The following is a 22,865-nucleotide window of genomic DNA, read 5'->3' as shown; positions in this document are numbered from 1 at the left end:
TACTATTACTTGTTTAACCATTACTAGAATTGGTGTTTGGCTTTTTCCAAGTTTTCCCTAATATAAGAAAGGCTATTGTATAAACACATACATACAAACACATATAAGTGTGTATATACACATGTAAATATTTTGCTTATGCAAATTATATGTGTGGGGTACATAAACTGATAATATTGGTTACCTATGGAGAAAGTAGTCAGTTGGGGACAGAGATGGAAAGAAGACTTTTCTAAATGTCTTTTTTACTTTTTGAACTTTGATTATATGACAATATTACCATTAGAAAAAAGTAAAACAGCTTCTAAAGCAAATAACAATAATATTGAGTAAATATAAACTATATAGAGTTAAAAAAAATGTTTTTTAATATACTTTTATTGATTTCAATGAGGAAGGGAGAGATAGAGAGATAAAAAATCATCAGTGTGCCTTGACCTGGAATCGAACCATGACTTCCTAGTTCATAGGTTGATGCTAACCACTCACCCACACTCACCGGGTTAGGATTAAATATTTTTAAGAAAATACAGTAGTTCACCCCAAACCTTTAAAAAAAAAAAAAATTCTTCATTGTTTAAAGTATTATATTACATATGTCTCTTTTTTTCCCATTGACCTCTCCCTGGCCACCCATTTCCCAACCCCCCGCCCCTTTTTTTTTGAGGGCCTTCTGGTAAAAAAGTGGAAGACCTGCTAGACAAATTCAAAAAGAGCTGTGAGCACTACACCCTAAATTTTTTAATAAGTACATGGATTTCAATAAAATATAGATCTCTTAGGAAGATAGTAACTTCATTTGTATTGCCAGGGGTGATTAATAATTTGAAATGGTATATTCTCATTAGTTTTTGTATTGCGAGCCATTGGCACTTGTTTGGCAGACAAAAGCCAGTGAGGAAAGGAAAAAATTTATGTAAGCAAGTGACAGTGGACATTGATTATTTGATATTGTTACTGTAAAAGTTAAATCTTAAGAAAAATTAATATTCAAGAGTTTGTAGTTTCAGTAGTACATTTTTTATCTTCATATTCTTTGATAGTTCAGTATTTGGTCAAAATAACAAAAGACAACTTAATACTATTATTACTGGATAATAGGCAGCTCAGATATTTAATATACTATTTTTAGTTTCAATACTTCATTTCTTACTATTGGTAGAGAATGAACTTCAGTGTTCTCTACTATTTTCTCTGCTTCCCTAATTTTTCTTATATAACTTTGACAGACTAGTGGTATTTACTAAGGTATGAATTAGATTTATCAAGATTATTTAATATAACGATGTGTTTTTAGGATGATGATGCAGCAGATCAAGGAGCTGTTTCTGCCAGTACTTCACATTTGGATGATTTCTACCCAGCAGAAGAAGGCACCAAGCAAAATGCGAATAACAATAGAGGAAATGCCAATAAAACACAGAAAGATGCTGGAGTAAATGAAAAGGCAAGGTATGTTAAGCTTATAGCCTTCATTTAATGAAAATTTAGTGTTTGTTATAGAGAAAGTACTTGGCTGGGTGTAGTGTATTACATCATGCTTAATGTTATCAGATTTACTGGAGTCCAAAATATAATGTCATTTTAATTATAGAGAGAAATTTTATGAGGCTAAACTACAGCAGCAACAGAGAGAGCTCAAACAGTTGCAGGAAGAAAGAAAGAAACTGATTAAGATTCAAGAGAAAATTCAAGCATTGCAAAAGGCATGTCCTGACCTGCAGGTAATTAGGAAATTTCTCTCTTTCTGTTTGAAAAAGATGTCTAAAGCCCAGTATCAATTGAAAGTACTCTTTCTAGTATTGATAAGATAGATTTATTTCTGTTAATTTTATGATTAATGAAATGGTTGAACTGATCAACTGCTTTAGGGATACACATCTGCACTGTGAAAGATACCACTTGTTGGGTTAGCTAGCTAGAGACTCAGAATATGAATATAACTGTTAAAATACTCTGGTTTCACATTTCTAGGTTCCACTGAACTTCAAAGAGATCACTTTTTACAACATTGTCAGGCCTTAGCTAGTCAAAAAAAAAAAAAAAATCAAGATGAGTAAAATGCCAAAGACTTGGAAAGAAAGAAAATGAACCATATTCACACGTACTATGACTATGTACCAGAAAATCTAGCAATTAATTAGATTTTTTTAAATGAGTTAAGAAAACCCAAAGAATAGAATAGTTTTTCTATAAATCTTCAATAAAGAATTAAAAAATAAAATATTCTGGTTTCAGCTTTGCATTTCAGGGACTAGCATTTCCATTTTTACTGGTCTAAATTATATAATAAAGTTCTTAAGCCATCATGTGTTATCTAAGGAAATTAAAATGTTTCATTTTTAGCTTGAATATTAACTATATATATCTTCGCTTATTAATAGTATCCCATGTTTAGGTCTTTGATATTGAACAGAGAATGAACAGTCTTTGACCATGTCAGATAATAGTGATAGCATTAATTTGGGAAGGAAATACCAGTTCTTTTTGAGATTTGTTTTTTCTCTCTAAAATTTATTGGTTAAGTTTATTCTTCAGTCAGGTTTTATTTTCAAAGGAAGGGAAACATATCAAATGATATTTCTAATGTATTTTCTAGACTTACCTTTTCCACTATAATCTTTTTCTCCTTGTCCCCAATCTAAATAATGTCCAGAGGAATACATACCTGAGTTGGGTTGAGTATATGAAATTTTCCACAGTAACATTTTATCAGCCTCTTATCTCTCTTGTTTCTGAAGATTGGTTAATACTCATCAGCTTTAGTCTGTGCTTTTATCTTTCTTTTATTATGTCAGATTTTCTTTTAATCATGATAGCAGTTGAGGTCTGATAATAACAAATTAAATATGTCACTAGAACCCTAAAGGAGTAGTATAATAGCTGTTATTATTAAATTAACATAATTGCTTTAATTCTTCATAATGTTTCTAATCCTTATTTTTAGCTGACAACCACTAGTACAGGTAATTGTCCCACAAAAAAATATATGCCAGCTGTTACTTCAACCCCAACCGTTAATGAAAATGAAACCAATGCAAGCAAATCTGTTTTTGAGCCTGACGATTCTTCAGTAGTAAATAATGAGGTATTGTATAATGTACCCTGTTGTTCTTTAGTCTTAAGTCACATATTGTTTTAAATTTTATTTTCAAATACAGTTGAATACAATATTATATTAGTTTCAGGTGCATAACATAGTTTATTAGACATTTATATACCTTATGAAGTAATCACCATGATAAGTCTAGTACCCATCTGACACCATACATAGTTATTACAGCATTATTGACTATGTATTCCCCATGCTATATAAGTCACAACTTAAGAAGGAAACATTATCTGTGAAATATGTTTTTAAATGCAGCCTGTGTGTCTTTTAGTTTGGGGCGGAAATATATATATTTTTAAGTATTTAAGTTAGGATCTCTTCAAAATAGTCTTGATATTTATTAGCAAATATTTAGTAGAATTATATGTAAAGATCAGTTGCAACAAATAGCAATAATTTCAGTTAGAAAGACCTATCCTTTGGTATTTTCCCTCATTTATATGTGATTTGTAGTAAACATAACTTTTCTAAATAGTTTGTATTTGGGTGCTACTTGTTTCCTTTAAGAATTAATGAGTGCCTAATTTTTTTATTCATCATTAACATTATTTTTAACCTTCATGAATATTTCAGTGTAAAAGGAATAGAGTGAGAATAGAAGTATTAATTGGTAGTGACAATAGTATTAGCCTGTTGTTCTTTAAGGGGAAGAGAAATCCAACTACTTTACCTTTTTCTAATTTTTAAATTAATAGCTATGGTCAGAAATGCGAAGACATGAAATTTTAAGGGAAGAGCTGCGACAGAGAAGAAAGCAGCTTGAAGCTCTGATGGCTGAACATCAGAGGAGGCAAGGTATAGCTGGAACTGTATCTCCAGTGGCTGTTTCATTGAGAAGCGATGGATCTGAAAACCTGTGTACTCCTCAACAAAGTAGAACAGACAAGTAAGAGTTGTTTAAATCTACCTGTGGCTTGTAGGATAGGCAGTCTTGTTTCCCTCTGTACAAATTTGCTGTGGTAGTGAAGATAGTATTTAAGTATCACCTTGGTGCCTCAGTTTCACTAAATTGAGTTACTTTCTGTTCAGAGTTCTCATAGCATCAACTTATTTTAAAATTACTAAGACACTTAAACAATGGTCTAGATTTTCTTGAGTGTATGACCTTTATTTTCTTAGTTAAGTTTTAAGCATATAAAAAGAAAACTTAGTTAAGCTTTAACCTTGATACTTTATAGTGCTACTCCATCAGGCCAGAAATAAGCACTTTTTTTTTTTTTTTAACTTAAATTGAGTATCTGCTATTTGTAAGATTTCTAAGGATCTTAAAACATTTTATTACATAAGACATTTAGTTTTTAGGATTTAAATTTGAAATTTTCATATTAAGTATTTCTAAAAGACTTGGTCATCTTTAATATCAGTCAATTACTATCTGGATAGTAGTGTTCAGATCTAAAATTTGGAATTCAAATGTGTTGTGACTTTACATTTTGATATTTTTAGATGGCATTTCTGGAACGTTAGAAGAACTTCTCCTATTTGTGGAGTCCCCATACATATTTAGTGATCAAACTACATCTTTAGTATTCTATTCTGTTCTGAATATTACACATTTTAAAAAATATATATTTTATTGATTTTGTACAGAGAGGACGGGAGAGAGATAGAGAGCCAGAAACATCGATGAGAGAGAGTCATCGATCAGCTGCCTCCTGCACACCCCCCACCGGGGATATGCCCGCAACCAAGGCACATGCCCTTGACCGGAATCAAACCCGGGACCTTTCAGTCCCTAAGCCGACGCTCTATCCATTGAGCCAAACAGGTTCCAGATGAATATTACACATTTATACTTCAAGTTCTTTGGATAGCTTTGATAAGCATCTAGATTTTAGAATATAGGTTCTAGAATTGTACTACCCAACATGACAGTCACTAGATAGAGTATAAAGGTATCTAAGTTAAAATTAAATAAAATAAACATTTTCTCAATTATGTCAGTCATATTTTAAGTGTTCATTGGTTATATGTACCTAATGGCAACTGTGTTGGACAGCACAGTTATAGATCATCACTACTGCTCAGAGAATGGTATTGGACAAGAATGGTATTGATCTAGAAAACTGTCACTCAAAGAAAGGAAAATTGAGGAAGGTTTAGTTTAGGAAAAAATGTTCAGAGGATATGATTACTGTTTTAATTGGAAGAATTGTTTTATGGAAGGCAGAGGAAATATATTCTATATATAATTTAGAATACTCATATAGTTACTAAGATTAAATGAGATTTTTATATACACACGCACATGTGCGTGTACATATATATTTGGTACAGTGTCTGGCACATGGTGGTAAAGTATTTAGCTCATCTCTTGGCTTTTTTGTCTCTTAATCTCTAGGACAATGGCAACTTGGGGAGGTTCTACCCAGTGTGCACTAGATGAAGAAGGAGATGAAGATGGTTACCTTTCTGAAGGAGTTGTTCGGACAGATGAAGAGGAGGAAGAAGAAGACCAAGATGCCAGTTCCAATGAAAACTTTTCTCTGTATTCTCCTAACAGCATGAATCAGAACTCTTACAGTGTAAAGGAAACTAAAAATAGGTTAGTTTCTGTTTTAATTCTTTGCTTGATTTGAAGAGTTTCAGGTTTTTCTGACACCAAGAGATTCTTTCATTCCCTGACTGATGGGGGATCCTACAGTATAGTTCAATTCTGACACTTAACTAGTTGGAGTTAGGGCAGAGTCCACAAGTTAAGGTGTTCAGTCCGCCAAGACTGCTGTCACTTCTGATGTCAGTTGTAAGTCCCCAGGGAACCGACCTTTCTGTCTGACATGGCCACTAATTTGGGGGTTCCCACAATCCCTTTTAAGGTTTCATAATTTGCTAAAACAACTCACAGAACTTAGGAAAATGCTTACATGTATTGGTTTATTATGAAGGACACAACTCAGGAACAGCCAATGGAAGAGATTTCTAGGCAGGGTTTGAGGGATGGGGTTGCAGAGCTTCAGTGCCCTCTGGATGCATCACCCTTCCTGCACTCCAGTGTGTTCACCAACCCGGAAGCTCAGCTAACCATGTTTTGTTTAGTGGTTTAATGGAGGCTTCATTTCACAGGTTTAGTTGATTAAATCATTGGCTATCGACAATCCAGCTTAATCTCTGGCTCCTCCTCTATCGTCCTTGGAGTTTGGGAAATAGGGCTGAAAGCTCCAACTTCTCTAGTCGCCTGGCTAGTTTTTCTGGCCATCAGGTCCCCTCATGAAGCTACCTCGGGGCTGCCAAGAGGTATTAGCAGAAACTCAGATATGCTGGAAAGGGGCACTTTATGAAAAACACAGGGTACTCAGGATGCCAAGAGTTGTAGGAGCTCTGCTGGAAACCTGGGACAAATATTTTTAATTGAATTTATTGGGAATTTTATGTGTATAACTCTTTTTTGAATTTTTATTTTTTTAATATTTATTAAATTAACTGGGATGACATTGGTAAACATGAACATACATGTTTTAGGTATGGGTTTCTATGTTACAATATCTGTATCTTGATCATGTGCCCACCATCCAAAGTCAAATCTTCTCCTGTCACCTTATATTAGGACTCCTTTCCTTCTCTCCCTTTATCTCTTCCCTCTGGTGATCACCACACTGCTGTTCGTGTTCACGAATTTCAGTTTTATCGCCCACATGATTGAAATCATATGGTTCTTAGCTTTTTCTAACTGACGCATTTCACTTAGCATAATGTTATCAAGGTCTATCCATGTTATTGCAAATGGCAGTATTTCGTCATTTTGGCTGAATAATATTTCATTGTGTATATGTACCATGTCTTCTTTGACCATTCTTCTATTGCGGGACACTTTGGTTGTTTCTATGTCTTGGCCACCGTGAATGATGATGCAGTGAACATAGGGGTGCGTGTATGTTTGTGATACATGATTTCGAGTTTTTCGGGTATATGCCCAGGAGAGGGATTGCTTGGTTGCATGGTAGCTCTATTTGTATAATTCTGTAATATATTATCTGTATATTGTATTGTGTATTTACCACTCCATGCCAAGTCTCCTTCCATCACCATTTATGCTCCCTAAACCTTCTTCTACTTCATCCAAACCCCCTTTCCCTCTGGTAATCACCATGCTGTTGTCTGTGCCTACAAGGTCTTTTTTTTATTATTATTATTATTATTCTTAATTCTTTCACCTTTCAAAAACTACATACATAGTTTCTGTTAATCCTTACCCAAGGATATTTTTCCATTTATTTTTTAGTGAGAGTGGAAAGGTTGGGGAGAGACAGAGAAACATTCATGTGAGAGAGAAACATAGATTAGTTGCCTCTCTGCACAGAGAGATACGTCAACTGATTGCCTCTCACAGGGCCCCAACCATGGCTGGGATTGAGCCTGCAAACAGGTACATGCCCTTAACTGGATTAAATCTGGGACTCTTAGGTCCTAGGGCCGATGCTCTATTCACTGTGCAATACCAGCTAAGGCTCAAAATATATTTTTTTATTATATCACAAGAGTGTTGTTGAGATAAATTCCAGCTCTACTGGATCAGGATTCATAAGCTTTGGTTTTGCTTTTTTTGGTGAGGTTAGCAAACATTTAAAAATCATAGAACCTAGCCGGTTTGACTCAGTATAGATTGTTGGCCTGTGCTCCAAAAGGTCCTGGGTTTGATTCCAGGCAAGGGCACATGACTGGGTTGTGGGCTCAATCCCCAGTAGGGGGCATGCAGGAGGCAGCTGATCAGTGATTCTCTCTCATCATTGGTTTCTATCTCTCACTCCTAAAGCTAAAAACTCAGAAATCAATAAAAATATATTTAAAAAATAAAAATCGTAGGGAATGAAAAAAAGTCTATACAAAGATACTGATTATATAGTTAGTTACAATAGTGAAAAATGTTTGATGAGTAAAAGATGGTGAAGTATAATAATTCCACCTGATGGTGTAATGTGGCTAAGCTTATAACATGAAGAATGGAAAAATGCTTGTGATATATTTTTATTTTGCAACACATAGAATTATATGGGCACTTCTGTTTAAGTCATAAGTGAAAAACACTGGGAAAGAGTAAAATATGATAATTGTATAAGGCTAAAAACCCAGAATCTTTATCCCCTTTATTTTTCATGCTTTTTGAGTTCTTTAACTTAAAAAGAGAATACTGGCCTGTGGTTTGTTGCCAGATTTTAAAAACCAAATAATTATATGTGATGCCCTAATGCTTTAAATCTTGTAGTAGATGGAAGAATAATCGCCGTTTTCCAGAAGATGGAAATTGTCGTCCATTAGCCAAGACAAGGCAACAGAATATCAGCATGCAACGTCAGGAAAACCTTCGTTGGGTGTCAGAACTCTCATATGTAGAAGAGAAAGAACAATGGCAAGAACAAATTAATCAGCTAAAGAAACAACTTGATTTCAGTGTCAGTATTTGTCAGACTTTGATGCAAGACCAGCAGGTAAAGTTCACTATGAAAGTAAAAATTTTTTTATCTTGTTTTTGAAACAGTCCACACGTTTCTCGAGTCATTAGTAAAATATTATGAAATATTTTTCTTTCCATAGGCTCTGTCTTGTCTGCTCCAAACTCTCCTCACAGGTCCCTACAGTGTTATGCCCAGCAATGTTGCATCTCCTCAAGTGCACCTTATAATGCACCAGTTGAACCAGTGCTACACTCAGCTAACATGGCAACAGAATAATGTACAAAGGTAATCAGTTTCTTGGAAATAGTGAAACTCTATAATAAGTGCTAAAACTGAGCAGTGGTATTGCAGCTATCTTCTGGGACAAAGGGCATGAGCCAACTTATATGTGCAAAAATTCTCTGTCACCTGAGAATTTTATACACTTACATTAGGTGAATTATGTGGTATGTAATGTACCTCAGTAAAGAAGCAGATAAGAAAAAGAGTTTCTTATAATTATATCTATTATCTAATAAAACGCTAAGTGCAGTTTTTGATCCTAAGAGCCTGCAGGACAAGCAAATATTTGTTGTAGTGAATATCAGAGCAGTCAGTCAGTTTTGCATGAATCACTTCTTACACATATTCGTTCTGAATGTACTGTGAGTTAATATACCTGATTCTTAAATTACCAATTTCTTAAATTTTTATAGATTGAAACAAATGCTAAATGAACTTATGCGCCAACAAAATCAGCATCCAGAAAAACCTGGAAACAAGAAAAGGGGCACTAATGCACCACCCCCTCCTTCTCCCAGTTTATTTTGTCCCTTCAGCTTTCCAACACAGCCTGTAAATCTGTTTAACCTACCTGGGTTTACTAATTTTTCATCATTTGCACCAGGTAAGTGACTGAAAATCTAAAGGAAAAATAAATAAGAACAAAAGCGTTTGAGAGTATTGTTTGTCTGTTGCATGAATATTTTTCAGTCTCTTTTGGACTGGTAGAAAATACTTGCTAAGAAAGTTAGAAACTCTTCTCTACTTTGATTCTTAATAGTGAACATTTAAGTTTATTATGGTTGCTAATGGAATTAAGTAAACTATTATTAATTATTGCTAAGTCTTATTTCTTTGAATTATTTAACTATTAAGGAGAAAGGGAATTGATGTATCCAGTGGCAACTGTACATCAGGCACTGTTTAAACAGAGTAAAATGAATAACTGTAGAGGAGCTTCATGTCTCGGCAGGGAGATATACTGCTAGGCTAAAGGTGAGTGCTTAGTTTAGGCTTACATTTAATTTTATTCACCTTAGGCTTTTATTCAGTCGTTTTTTTTCTGCACACATTATGTGCCAGACACTATATACTAGTAAGTGACTGGATTCAAAGATGATTAAATCTAAGATTTTAAGGAACTTAAAGTCTATTGAGAAACCTAAGAATGTTAATAAATGCCTAGTGCAGTACTGCAGATACAAATGAGGTGATTGATCTACTCTTACTTGGGGCAAGAGATCATCAGGGAATGTATATTTTCCAGAAAAATATGTTATTTAAGCTAAAAAATGAATAAAAATTATTTCCAGGGAGAGAAAGGGCTTCCTAATCAATGGAACCACTTAGTTACAAAGCAGTGAAACAGTATATCACTTAGGGAATTTAGAGGTCAGAAGTATGGCTACTGTTTAGGGCCATAGCAGGTAAGAGTAATTGATGTGACTGGAGAGCACAGGCCTTTTGTGTCTTTTTTCCCACGGGTGAAATAAAGATTACGTCTATTTTATAGTGTTGTTTAAAGCATTGAATGAAAGGACATGCAGAGCGCCTACGGTAGAGTCTGACACCCTGTAATTTGATGTTAGGTACTCTTATTCTTATCTTTTAAGGGGATGAAATCTTTTTTTTTTTTTTTTAATTACTAATGTTGAAACAGAGTGGGCTGAGCTATAAACTGTGATTCAATAAATTACAGTTTCTTTTAATAAACTATTTTTTGGTAAATCTGAATAGCACATTTAATTAAAACTGTCTTATTTCATATTAAGGTTAAAGGTACTTTATTATCATCTTTACCCATTGCTTTTACTTACTAGGTATGAATTTCAGCCCTTTATTTTCTTCTAATTGTGGAGATTTTTCTCAGAATATTACTACACCCACTGAACAACAGCAACCATTAGCCCAGAGTTCTTCAGGGAAAACAGAATACATGGCCTTTCCAAAACCTTTTGAAAGCAATTCTTCCATTGGAGCAGAAAAACAAAGGTAACTCAATTGCAAACATAATTCATATGTTTAATAGAACACATTAGTCTCTTTTTAAATTATATTTAGTTATATGTAATTTTAAATCACAATTAGGGAGTATGTTTGTGATTGTTTGGCCTGGTAGTGTTGGGATTATAAAACTTTGACCTCTCACCAGATATGTCTCAGCCATATACCTGCCCTGGTACAAGAGCAGTTCAGAGTTTTGATCAGGGTGTCCTATGACATTCATTTTGAAAGGATAAGACTTACTTATAATGTCTTTTGGGCTTGATTTGATATCTCTTTAAGTTCACGGATTTTAGTAAAAACTAATATTAATTAATAGAGGATAGTTGTAAAGTGATGGCACTTTTGATTCAGAGCTCCTGATAAGAATGAGTTCCTAAGGCTTATTCAAGTGTAATGTTGAGTATTGTTTTATTATAGAGACAACTTTAGACAAGAAAGTTATAGTGATATATGGTATCACTTCCACTAGGAGTCCGATGATTGACCTCTCTGACTTTGCGTTTCTTAACTGTACAAACCATTAGGTTTTCTATTAAGTTTCATGGTGCTTTATAAAAGAGTCTAACAGTGTTCAGTTTCTTTCAGAAATGATGGCTGAGTGAACCTCCGTAATAAGCAATAAACATTTTTTCAAAGCTTTAGTGAATAGCCTACCTTCTGTGAAGTTCCTACTTTTTGTAAAGTTCCTACTTCATTATTATCCATATTTTATATATAACTAGAGGTAAAAAAGGATGGCTATGGATATCTAATATGGTTTGAGATATTTGACCTACTTCAGATTATACCTAATCTCCTCCCCAAAATCTCAATTAGTATAGGTTCCCTGAATTGAATGGCTAGAGATAATAAGGGGTCAAGTGGAACATTATAATTTTGAGCTATGGTTAGAAAACGTTTCCTGAAAAGGGCTAGGTAGTAAATATTAATGTGCCTTTTGTACCGATTCATTTCCGTCATTTTTGTACAAAAGCAGCCATAACAGTATGTAAACACAGTGGCTGTGTTCCAACAACACTATGGGCACTGAAACGTAAATTTCATATACTAATAGTCACAAACTTTACTCCTTTGATTCTGTTTTTTTCAACCATGTATGAATATAAACATCATATTAGCTCTCGAGCCATACAAAAAAACAGGAGGGTCAATTTGGCCTGTAAACAAGGTTGGCTAACTTTGTCTAACCTCTATAAGTAAATCAGTGTCTCCCAAATTACACTTTTAGGACTGGAACACTGTTGTTCATGTAAGGTTCTGTGATAAAAGGTCTTGGACATCTCACTATGATCCCTTTTAAGATATTTTATAAAGTACATTGGCATATTAAAAATTCTGAGGAATCCTGTTTAACTTTGTTTTGACTCTTTTTTTTTCTTCTTCAAATTAGATGACCAATGAATATCTATTAAAATATTAAGGATGCCAGTGTTTAGCAGGTAAAATTTGAAAATGACACTGGACCAATAGAACTAAACTATACTTGATGTGTGGAGAAAGAAATTACTAGTTGCATGGCCATTGTTTTTTACCAAATTCTGGTTATAGTTGAACTGCTGTAAGGGACACAGATCCATGTATGTTTCATACCCTCTGCTTCAGCTCTTCCTCCAAGTTTTTTGTGTTTTTCTTATATGTCCCATCCTTTCTTGATTTTTCTTTTGTAGTCTTTTCTGTTATGAATGCTAGATCTTTGGTTTTGGACTTTTGCTAGTGAGAAGGGTTTAATATTAAAGTTAGATAATTTAGAACACTAACCTGTAAAATATTTATATATTTAATGCATATTTTGTGAAAAATTTTTATAGTCTTTTGACTATTTACTGAAATCTAGTAAACTATAAATTACTATATCTGGAGTTTTTAATAAACATAGAAACTCTCACTGTACCCTCTAAAAGCTTATTTTTATTGGTGTAAGGAATCAAAAGCAGTCCGCAGAGGAGGTGGAAAACAGTAGGACGCCATGGTTATATGACCAAGAAGGTGAAGTAGAAAAACCATTGAAGACTGGATTTGCAGTGTCTGTAGAGAAAACTACCAATGGTAATCGCAAAGATCAATTAGATACCAGCATGAGAAGACGCCAGTTTGATGAAGAGTCCTTAGAAAGCTTTAGCAGCATGCCTGACCCAGTAGATCCAACCACAGTAACGAAAACGTTTAAGACAAGAAAAGCATCTGCACAGGCCAGCCTGGCATCTAAAGACAAAACTCCCAAATCAAAGAGTAAGAAGAGGCATTCTGCTCAGCTGAAAAGCAGAATTAAAAATAGTGGTAAGTATTTAAATTGGTTGAATATTCATCAGTGTGATTGTTGGTAACTTTTTTTTGGCATATTTAATTTCAGTATGGTTAGATGGGTGGGCACTGTTCTAGATATAAACATTGCATTTCTTCTTTTTTTTGCTTCTTGTATTTCTTATAAATGTGTTTACTGCAAACTCAGAAGATTTTTTTCCCTCCAAATCTTGTAGGTTACTTAAAAGTTGCTAAAGTCCAAGTTTTACTGTTATATTTTAATGTTATATCTTGTCCTACATTCAACACTTAGTCATGCTTCTCGTTAGGTCCTTGATTTGATTTATTGCAATCTTTGAATACCATATAGATGAAACTGCTTTTAAAACTTAATTTTGCTCTTAGCCTTCCTGAACCTTAGTTAATAAGGTTTAACATTAACCCATATTTTATTGAATCTTGCCATTGAATATCACATAAACCTTCTCTTTATCGTGTTAAATAGCTACACGTCACTTTAAATTTTTTTCTGTAATTTTGAACATTTTTCTATGATTTTTAAATAATTTAATGAAGGTTACACTAGGTCTGGTAGAATTGTTAATGTGCTGACTCCTGGGTTCTGTCCATCCCTGCATCTTTTCATTTCTTCCCTTTTCGCCCTCCTGACTCACTCATTAATGAAGATTGAGATGAAATAGATGTTAAGCACTAGGCACGGCCTGTAAAGAAACAGCCTTTTTGGATTCAGAGAATTTATTACTTCTATAAATAGAGAAAGGAGAAGTGGCTAAAGGTGCCAGCTCCCCATGTCATTTATTCCACACATGGTAAGGGCAACCCTGAAACAAAAGGGCTAGATGACAAGTATCGCATACATGAGTGGTAGATACCTATTGCTGAGGAGCCAGTGCTTGTGCTGTAGCTAAGCAACTCTGTAGAATGGAGTTGTGCCTGTGGGGTAGCAGAAAGGTGTCATGTCATCAGAATCAGGGAGAAGATAGAACATGCTCAGTAGTTTTCCAGAGGAAAGGGGGAGGCGAGTGAAAATGGCCCCATAGCAGCTTCTCACAATCCTCCTGTGCTCTTATGTTCCATGTTCCATGTTCCATGTTCCAAGAGGATTATTATAAGGCCATCAGCCAAGCCTTCAGTCAGCTGCAGTTCAGTACTTTCCCGTGTGGCTTTTGTGGATACGTGCAGAGTCCCCACGGTGCCATGGCTGAGCTGTTCACCTACAGTGGACACAACTAGAAGCACTGTTTCTTCTGGCTATGTCAGCCATTCATGCTGAGAAAAATAAATGAGTGTAAGGGAAGGAGTGATGAAGCGGGATAGGGGATGACACTTTTCAGTAATGAATGTCAAGTGTTATTCTGGCTGACTTAATCAGTGTTCCTCTGAAGTATTGTTACTTTTCATTAAGTCTCCTGTTCTCCCTGGAGGATTACTATTCAGGTGCCCAAGAGAGAAATAATTCAGTCACACTATTCACATACCTTTGGAAATCTAGCCTTGATGTTTTTCATTTGGGACTCAGAACACCATAGTTGTGTGTGTGTGTTTAATCTTTATATAGCATTTAATTATAGCACACTTCTTTTTGTTTCAGCTGTTTTGGAGTGTTAGTTTGTCTTTGAAGTGCCTACTGGGGCTACACAAAGAGAATTTTGTGTATGCCACATAATGAATATTTTAATTTTCTATTAGAATTCATTCAGCACTTTTTATTCAGTAACAGTAACTAGAAGATTAATTTCATAAATGTTGTGAAGGTCAGACATAACCAAGAGAGCTCTTTTCCTGTAAGTTTTGAACAGAATGAATGAGCATGGCTAGACTTCAGTCAGAGAGACCAGTGAAGAACCAGGAACCTAAATAGGAGATGATCAAGTCCTAACTGGAAAAGTGGCTTTAGAAATAGAAAGGGAAGGTAGACTCCAGATAGGATAGCACAGAGGCATATTAACCGTATATTGGGGACTTGTTATTAGCAGAGCCTCTGCTGTGATTGGGAAGCTGTAAGCAGCCAGGCTTTCTTAAGGGTCTGCTGGCTCTTTCAGAGGGTGTCTAGGGCAAAGATCAGAACTCTATGGTTTTGGAAACATTTGGTTGAGAAGATCCATGCAACTCTTTCTGTTGTTGAAAACTCCCTATGCTGTAATTTACATTTCTGTGACTATTCTGTAACTACCAATTCGTATTTTTTAATCCCTTCACCCTTTTCACCCGGCTTCCTCACCACCCTCCCCCACTCTGGCAATGGTTCTCTGTATCTGAGTCTATTTCTGAGAGCTTAAGAGATACTGGAAAATAGCTCTTAAAGTAACTGGTAAATACTTTTCTCTATTATAGTAATATCCAGTAGAAATGGAAGTGGAAGGAAATATTCTCATTTTATTATCCATTTAGTATACTGAGGGAAATTTTTCTTAGGAGTAAACTTAACAAGGAAAGTCCTAGTCCTAGTTCTATAAAAAATTAAAAAATGTTTTTGAAGAACACGAAACTAGAATGAACAAATGTAAAAAACACAACTATGCTTTTAGATGAGAATGGATAAGTTATTAAATATTACTCCTCAAATTAATAAATACTTTCAGTGTGATTCTATTTTGAATCCCCAAAGATTGTTTTTGAAATTTGGAGGAAATTTTTACTGCTTATCTGGAAGGACAAATGTCCAAGAATAGCCAAGGAAAACTAGGAAGGACTTGCCTTACTAGTTGTTAAAACACACTGTAAAACTTTTGTGACTAAAAGAATGAAAATGGCATTGGAATAGACAGATTACCCAGGAATAAAACCCAATAAATATGGAGATTTAATATTTAACCAAGATTACATTTTTAAATATTTTTTTATTATTGATAGTATTACAGATATATCCCATTTGTCGTCTCTTCCCTCAGCCCCCTAGATCTCCCTCTTCACCTATCCCCCACCCCCCAGATCTTCACTATCCTATTGCAAGGTTAAAATTTCATTCATTGTGCCATATATCAAAATAAATGTAAAAGAAAAAAAAACAAATTTAGAAGGAAAATTTATTAGAATATATGTATAACCTATGAATGGGCAAGACTTTTTAGACTAAGTCATTACATAAAGGTATAGTAAGAAGGCAGGCATATTTGCCTATTTAGTGCCCATTATTCTTTTCTGTGTTGGACATTTGTACAGATAGGATCTATTTTTTTTCCCTTGTATTTTTTAATACTGAAAAGTTGTTAACTTAAAGCCTAGTGGAGAATTTGGGTCATATTAGATATATTCATTAAGATGGGTATCAAAGGACAATGAGTGATAGAATATATTACTGTTACCTCATGCTTCCAAAGATTATTGTAAAGATATCTCCAAGACATTTCATTTACTCTTTCATATTCTATTTATACCAGGCCTTCACAGCATGCTCAATTGAGTTACCTGTACTAATTTACTTTGGAAATCAGTTTCCCTTTCAGTTTAAATTAGTTACAACTGATAATAGTTGTCACTTTTTTTACTTAAGGGTATGAAAGTGCCAGTATGTCTAGCACATGCGAACCTTGCAAAACTAGGAACAGACATTCAGCCCAGACTGAAGAGCCTGTTCAAGCAAAAGTATCCAGCAGAAAGAGTCATGAGCAGCTGGAAAAAATAATAAAATGTTGTAGGTCTGCAGAAATATCTTCAGGTATGTTCTTTTTTTGGTTTGCTTTAATTTAAGGACTTCTTCATCTTACATTTGAAAAGCTGTACTAAAACAAGTCTTAAAATTGGTCTATCACACTTTTCTCTCTGTAGAACAGTACACATTTTTTATATTAAGAAATGTAAACCAGAACTTTTTTATTGTTATGACTTTAGCTCTTGACTCACTTTTCTAAAATTCTAGACAGAAAAGTATGGTTAACGTTAACTTGGAAATCCGAATAGAAATTCTGAAAATCTTCTCTGAATAAGAATTCAAATATACAATCATGTCATTTTCCTGCTTCAAACCATGCCTGCAGGAGAAAGTCCATATGCCATAATGTAATATATCTGTCCAGCAGAGATTCCTTCCTGCTCTCCAGTCTCATTCGCATCACCTTCTGTCTTAAACCTACTCCTTTACTGGCACAGAACTGAAATGTTCCTATAGCTGTCATGCTGTATGTTCCCTCAGCACTTGTTTTTTCTGCCTCAAGTCCTTTTTGCTCTTTGTGAGAGCCCTTTCCTCTGCTGGTCTCTTAAGTAAAATCTTAGTTCTGTAACTCTGAACTTGCATCTAAATGCAAGCTGGGATAGCTTTCCCTTCTTTGTTTTTATTGTAGTCTGTGTAAACCTCTTTTGTTGCCTGTATCACACTGTCTGGTATTTACCTGTTTAAGTGCCTGTATCTTTTTGAGTCCCTTGGCAACAGATACTTCATTTTCATATTTGTTAAATGTTACTGATACCTGACACATGGCAGTCACTCAGTAAGTGATTATTGGATGAATGGGGTCAATATGTATTTGCCACTGTTTTAGTTTAAATAAGCACTGGTACTTCCATAATCTATAAAGAATAAGTACATCTCAGAGAAATGTGGAGAGGACGGGCGGTAGTAAATATTGACTATCCGTTTTCAGTTGCCCATAAGATCCGTAGTGAAAATGATAATTGCAGCTACCATTTGTATTATGCTTCATTGTTTACAAATTAAATTATTCATCTCATTTGAGCTTCATAATTCTGTGAATTATTTTTATTTCCATTTGTAGATGAGTATACATGATCAGAGAGTGTATCTGACTTTTACAACACTCAAAAAAAGGGCCAGTATTATAAACTGGTGCAGTTTTTCATCAAAAAGTCATGCACTTGACTCAGTAATTCTACTGTAGGCATCCCTCCTAAGGAAACAAATGGGAAAAAATAAATTAAGATTTATTGTTGTTTGAACTGTATGATTTCAGCTATGTTTTTTTTTTTTTCTTCAACTATATTTAAACAAAAATCTAAATGCAAAAAAAACTAGAAGAAAATGTATCAAAATGTTAATAGTTGTTTTATCATCTTTAAACTTTTCTATATTTTCTAAAATTTTATAGTATTTATTACTTTTGTAATCACAAAAGAAATATCACTTTAAAAAAAATGACATCCTCAAGGTCATATTGCTTAGAAATAGTAGAGCTGAAGTTTTCATCCTGGTCTGTTAAGTCTAGGATCTTTTTGACAAAAATATCAATTTTATTGTCCTGACCCTGAAATTTTAGCAAAATTTTATAATTTTCATCTCCTTTTACTATCTTTATCAAATAGTGATGTCTTCAAAAGTAAACGTTTGGATGGAGGTTAGGGAAAGGCACTAAATTGAAAGGATATATCAGTTACATAAATTGATTGTTGGTCAGATCTTACTGTCACTTATTAAAAGAAAATGATTGAATTTTAGTGAATTGAAAAATGTTTGAGTAGTGTAAATGTACCTTTCTGTGCATTTACATGCTTTCTAAAAAGACTTCTTAATATTAAACATCACCCTAAAATTCTTAATAGCATGTAACAGTTTTTGTTATATGATTATTAGAGAGTAACGTATATGACTGCTGGTACTAAAGTATACAGTCCTCCTCTCCCTAAGGAGATGTGAAAGGTTCACCTGGATGCGTATTCTTCTAAGAGAATGGTAGAAGTTTATTATGACCACTATCAGGGTCTTTAATATAAGTTTATGGCAAGTAGTTTTATATTTTCTCTGATGAGATTATTTTTATATGAATTTTTTGTTTGTAACTATTTTTCCCTTATTTTTGATGAGATTATTTTTAAATAGAGCATATGTGATAACATTTCAGTTTAGGCAAATAGCTTTAAAGGAATTTGCTTATTTAATTTTTTTATTCACTTGTTTATATTGTAGACCCTATCATACACATTTTATGTTCATCCTATGTCTGCCCTTTCCTACAGCACATGCTAGGAGAATACTACAGCAATCTAACAGAAATGCATGCAATGAAGCGCCAGGTAACAATATGTTTAGTTTTGGTGTCCACTCTATGTTAATTTTTTTTTTCTTTCATTGTTCTGTTATTTTTTAGATTTAGCTTAGTTCATATGTTATTTGGCTTGTAAAAGTCAAAGAATATTCATACTCATAATATTCCAAAGTCTTTCATTTGTAATTCTTTTCTTGGTAAAATTGGCTGCTTTTTGTTTTTCATTTTCTGTTAGTGTATGTAATATAGCCAACACATCCACATAAGAACAGAAAATGTTTTTATAATTTCATGTTTAGTAAAGTTAATTTAGTATGTCTTAAAAGCTTAAGAGCATTAATAATTTTTGCAAACATAAATATAGTTATTTTATTCCTACCTTTTGATTTTCAGGGTTAAGTATTGTGTATGCCTTGTAGTTGCTTATTTTTCATTACCAGTCATCTATAGAAAATAAACCATTAAACAAAAACAACTGTGACATGCAGAGACCATCCTATATAATAAAAGCCTAATATGCTAAGTGTCCTCCTGTACTGCACATGAATAAAAAACAACCAGTTAGCTATTCAACCAATCAAAGTGTAATATGCTAATGATATGCTAAGGCCACTCAACTGCTCACTATGACATGTACTGACCACTAAGGAGCAGATGCTTCGACCTGTAGGTTAGCTTGCTGCTGGGGTCCAGCCAATTGTGACTGAGTGAGACGGGTCAAACATACCCTGGAGTCCTCCCTCAGTCCCTTCCTAGCTGGCCAATCTTCTGTGTCCCTCTCCAGCCATGATTGTGCACTGGTGGGGTCCCACGGCCTTGTCTGTGCCTTCTCCCAATCCGGGACTCCTCGGGGGATGTCAGAGAGCCAGTTTCGGCCCGATCCCGCAGGCCAGGCGGAGGGACCCTAGGCTGAAACCAGGCCTCTAGTGATAAATAAAGATCATGGAAAATTACAGATTCCAAAATGCTGGTTTTGTCTTAAATTATGCATTTTCATTAAGTATGGTTCTTCGTGGTTTCCTATATAATAAAAGCATAATATGCTAAGTGTCCAGTCGTCCATTGAGCCTATCAAAGTAATATGCTAGCGATATGTTAAGGCCGCTCAACCCCTCACTATGATGTACAGTGACCACCATGGGGCAGACACTCAATGCATGAGCTGCCCCTTGGTGGTCAGTACACTCCCATAGGGTAGAGTACAGTTCAGCCACGACGGCCGCAGTGGCGGGAACCTCTCCTGCCTCCGCAGCAACGCTAAAGATGCCTGACTGCCAACCATCAGTCAGACATCCCTCGAGGGCTCCTGGATTACAACAAGGCGCAGGCCAGGCTGAGGGACACCTACCTCCAGTGCATGAATTTCATGCACTGGGCCTCTGATAGAATTAAAATATTTATCAATGCCTCCTGTACTGCACATGAATAAAAAATAAAAGCCTATTATGAATCCTTAGGGGAATCTAAGGGAAAAAAACAAGGACCTGTTAAAAAGTTGAATTATATCAGCTGGGACCGGTTTGGCTAAGTGGATAGAACGTCGGCCTGCAGACTGAAGGGTCCCAGGTTCAATTCCGGTCAAGGGCATGTACCTTGGTTGCGGGCACATCCCCAGTGAGGGGTGTGCAAGAGGCAGCTGGTCGATGTTTCTCTCATTGACGTTTCTAACTCTCGGTCCCTCTGAATTCCTCTCTGTATAAAAATCAATAAAATATATTAAAAAGTTGCATTATATTAGTGGCACTTTCTACGGAAAAGAATAATGAAAATAGAGAGGGTAAAAAGTAGGTAGGTCCTCCCCCACAGACATGCATCCCCTGACCTCTAAGGAACCCTATGAGACTTGCAACCAAGGGAGCAATGGAAAGGCATAGCTCTCCCCAGGTTAGCTTCCCGAACCTGCTCCAAGGTCCCCTTTCTCTGACTACTAGTGAGCTAAAGCAACTCAGCCTGATTGCTGCTTCTATGCCATGCCCTTCCTAATTTCACTGTCCCCAGCTTTAATAAATGTACCCCCATAGTCACCTGGATTTGTGAAATTTTTCCTGCACTAAGTTAAGAACCCACATACCAGTGGCTAGCCTGAGGCAGTCCCACTTAGGACTACTAGTAGATTCCCTATCTAGTAACATCTTCACCTTTTTAACCCATCCTCGTAACCCCAAGAGAGAAAAAACAAAAGCAAGATGGAATCAGAGAAACCTCACTGAGATCAATGATTTTTAGTCCAGGAGAACCTGGCAAAAATTTTCCACCCCTCTCTTGCCAAGAGGTGGAGGTATGAAAAAGCATGTGTTTGACAGAATTCAATTATTTCAGAATAATTTGATCTTTAATTATATAATTTAGTGATAATTTTACCGTACAGGGGGATGAAAAATATTAAATATGCTTATTCTTGTCTTAGAGATAACACATTTTCTAACTGTCAAACATAAATAGAAAGTTTGCATATATCTTATCTGGGTTTTTCCTATAAGTTGAGATTTCCTACAGAGAGAGTTTGGGTTCTTGCGTATAAGAAGATTGTTTTTGTAGTAATATATCACACTTGGACATCCTATATAATAAATAGGTGATATGCAAATTGACCCTCATGCCATCACAAGATGGCTGTCTACGATCAGGCCAGTAGGGGGGTTAGTGAGGGATAACCAAATGACTGAACAGCAGGCTGTGTGGGGCAACCAGGCCGGCGGGGGGTTGAGAGGAACCATGAGGGGCGACCAGGTCAACAGCAGGGAGCAGTTGGGGGCATTTAGCTGGCAGGGTGGGGGTGGGGGGGTTGAGGGGAAACTAGGCCCGGGGTGGGGCAGTAGTTAGGAGCAACCAGGCCGGCATGGAGGAGGCAGTTGGGGGTACCTGGCCAGCAGAGGGGGATAGTGAGGACTGATCAGGCCAGAAGGGGGGGCAGTTAGGAGTGACCAGGCAGGCAGGTGAGCGATAAGGAGCCAGCAGTACAGGGTTGTGAGAGGGATGTCCTGGATTGAAGAGGGTGCACACTGGGTTGAGGGGATCCCCCACCCTCTTCACCATGCATGAATTTCGTGCACTGGGCCTCTAGTTTTATAACACTAAGAGAACTTTCATATGTCATTTCATTTTATATTCATAAGTGTCTGAGGCAAGATAGGGAGGTTTTGTATTTATTATTTTATTTTACTTGTGGAAATTGAGACCTGAACATGTTAACTTATTTAGGACATTAGTGAAAGTTGTTTGTGTTTTTTTTGGGGTGTGTGTGTGTGTGTGTGTGTGTGTGTGTGTGTTGATTTTTAGAGAGGAAGGGAGAAAGGATAGAGAGATAGAAATATCATTGAGAGAAATATCGATTGGCTGCCTCCTGGAGCATGTTCTCTGACTGGGAATCAAACCAGTGAACTCTTGGTTCCTGGGTCAACTCTCAACTTCTGAGCCACACCGGCTGGGCAAAATTTTATTAACCCCATTGGCTTTGCATTTTCTTATTCCTCTTTTGCAAAAAGTGAATTAAATCTATATGATCTTTGCATACTTATCTGAAAACATAATATATTAAAAACCGCATTTTAGATTTTCTTTGTTAGAAACTTCTTACTGATTTTTGGAATTTTAAATACTTAACTACATTTGATTCTACTACTGCTCTAGAACAGTGGTCAGCAAACTCATTTGTCAATAGAATGGCAAACCACTGCTCTGGAATGTTTACAGAATTTGATAGAACCACTTGGACATAATTTTTTTTTCACAGAGAAATAAAAATGGAAACAGTTCCTAATTTGTTCTCTTAAAAGTAGAGATATGACTACGTTAAGGGTGATATTCTGTGTTATCAATAAACACACGGCAGAATTTTTGCTAAATAATAGAGTGCTACCTGGTTCTGTGAAAGTGAAAATTTCCATGGCAGCTCCA

General features: G+C 35.5%; 1 protein-coding gene across 38 annotated transcripts in view; it reads left to right on the top strand.

The window, feature by feature from the left end:
* PCM1 (pericentriolar material 1) overlaps window positions 1-22,865 on the top strand; it is an 81,792-nt gene that overhangs the window by 34,063 nt on the left and 24,864 nt on the right. For 32 of the 38 annotated variants that reach the window (XM_084879213.1, XM_084879211.1, XM_084879205.1 and 29 more), the window contains 12 exons: window positions 1,298-1,452; window positions 1,595-1,724; window positions 2,948-3,088; window positions 3,808-3,998; window positions 5,454-5,657; window positions 8,316-8,535; window positions 8,642-8,787; window positions 9,198-9,388; window positions 10,584-10,755; window positions 12,692-13,047; window positions 16,526-16,690; window positions 18,940-18,996. In XM_084879213.1, the coding sequence (XP_084735339.1) occupies window positions 1,298-1,452; window positions 1,595-1,724; window positions 2,948-3,088; window positions 3,808-3,998; window positions 5,454-5,657; window positions 8,316-8,535; window positions 8,642-8,787; window positions 9,198-9,388; window positions 10,584-10,755; window positions 12,692-13,047; window positions 16,526-16,690; window positions 18,940-18,996 (2,128 nt within the window). The remainder of the gene's footprint in view (window positions 1-1,297; window positions 1,453-1,594; window positions 1,725-2,947; window positions 3,089-3,807; window positions 3,999-5,453; window positions 5,658-8,315; window positions 8,536-8,641; window positions 8,788-9,197; window positions 9,389-10,583; window positions 10,756-12,691; window positions 13,048-16,525; window positions 16,691-18,939; window positions 18,997-22,865) is intronic. The other 6 variants (XM_084879215.1, XM_084879217.1, XM_084879206.1 and 3 more) reach the window with 1 other exon arrangement.

The sequence above is a fragment of the Pipistrellus hanaki genome (genome assembly GCF_964339955.1).
Source record: "Pipistrellus hanaki genome assembly, chromosome: 3".
NCBI classification, from domain to species: Eukaryota; Metazoa; Chordata; class Mammalia; order Chiroptera; family Vespertilionidae; genus Pipistrellus; species Pipistrellus hanaki.
This window is presented reverse-complemented; position numbering and strand designations above follow the sequence as displayed.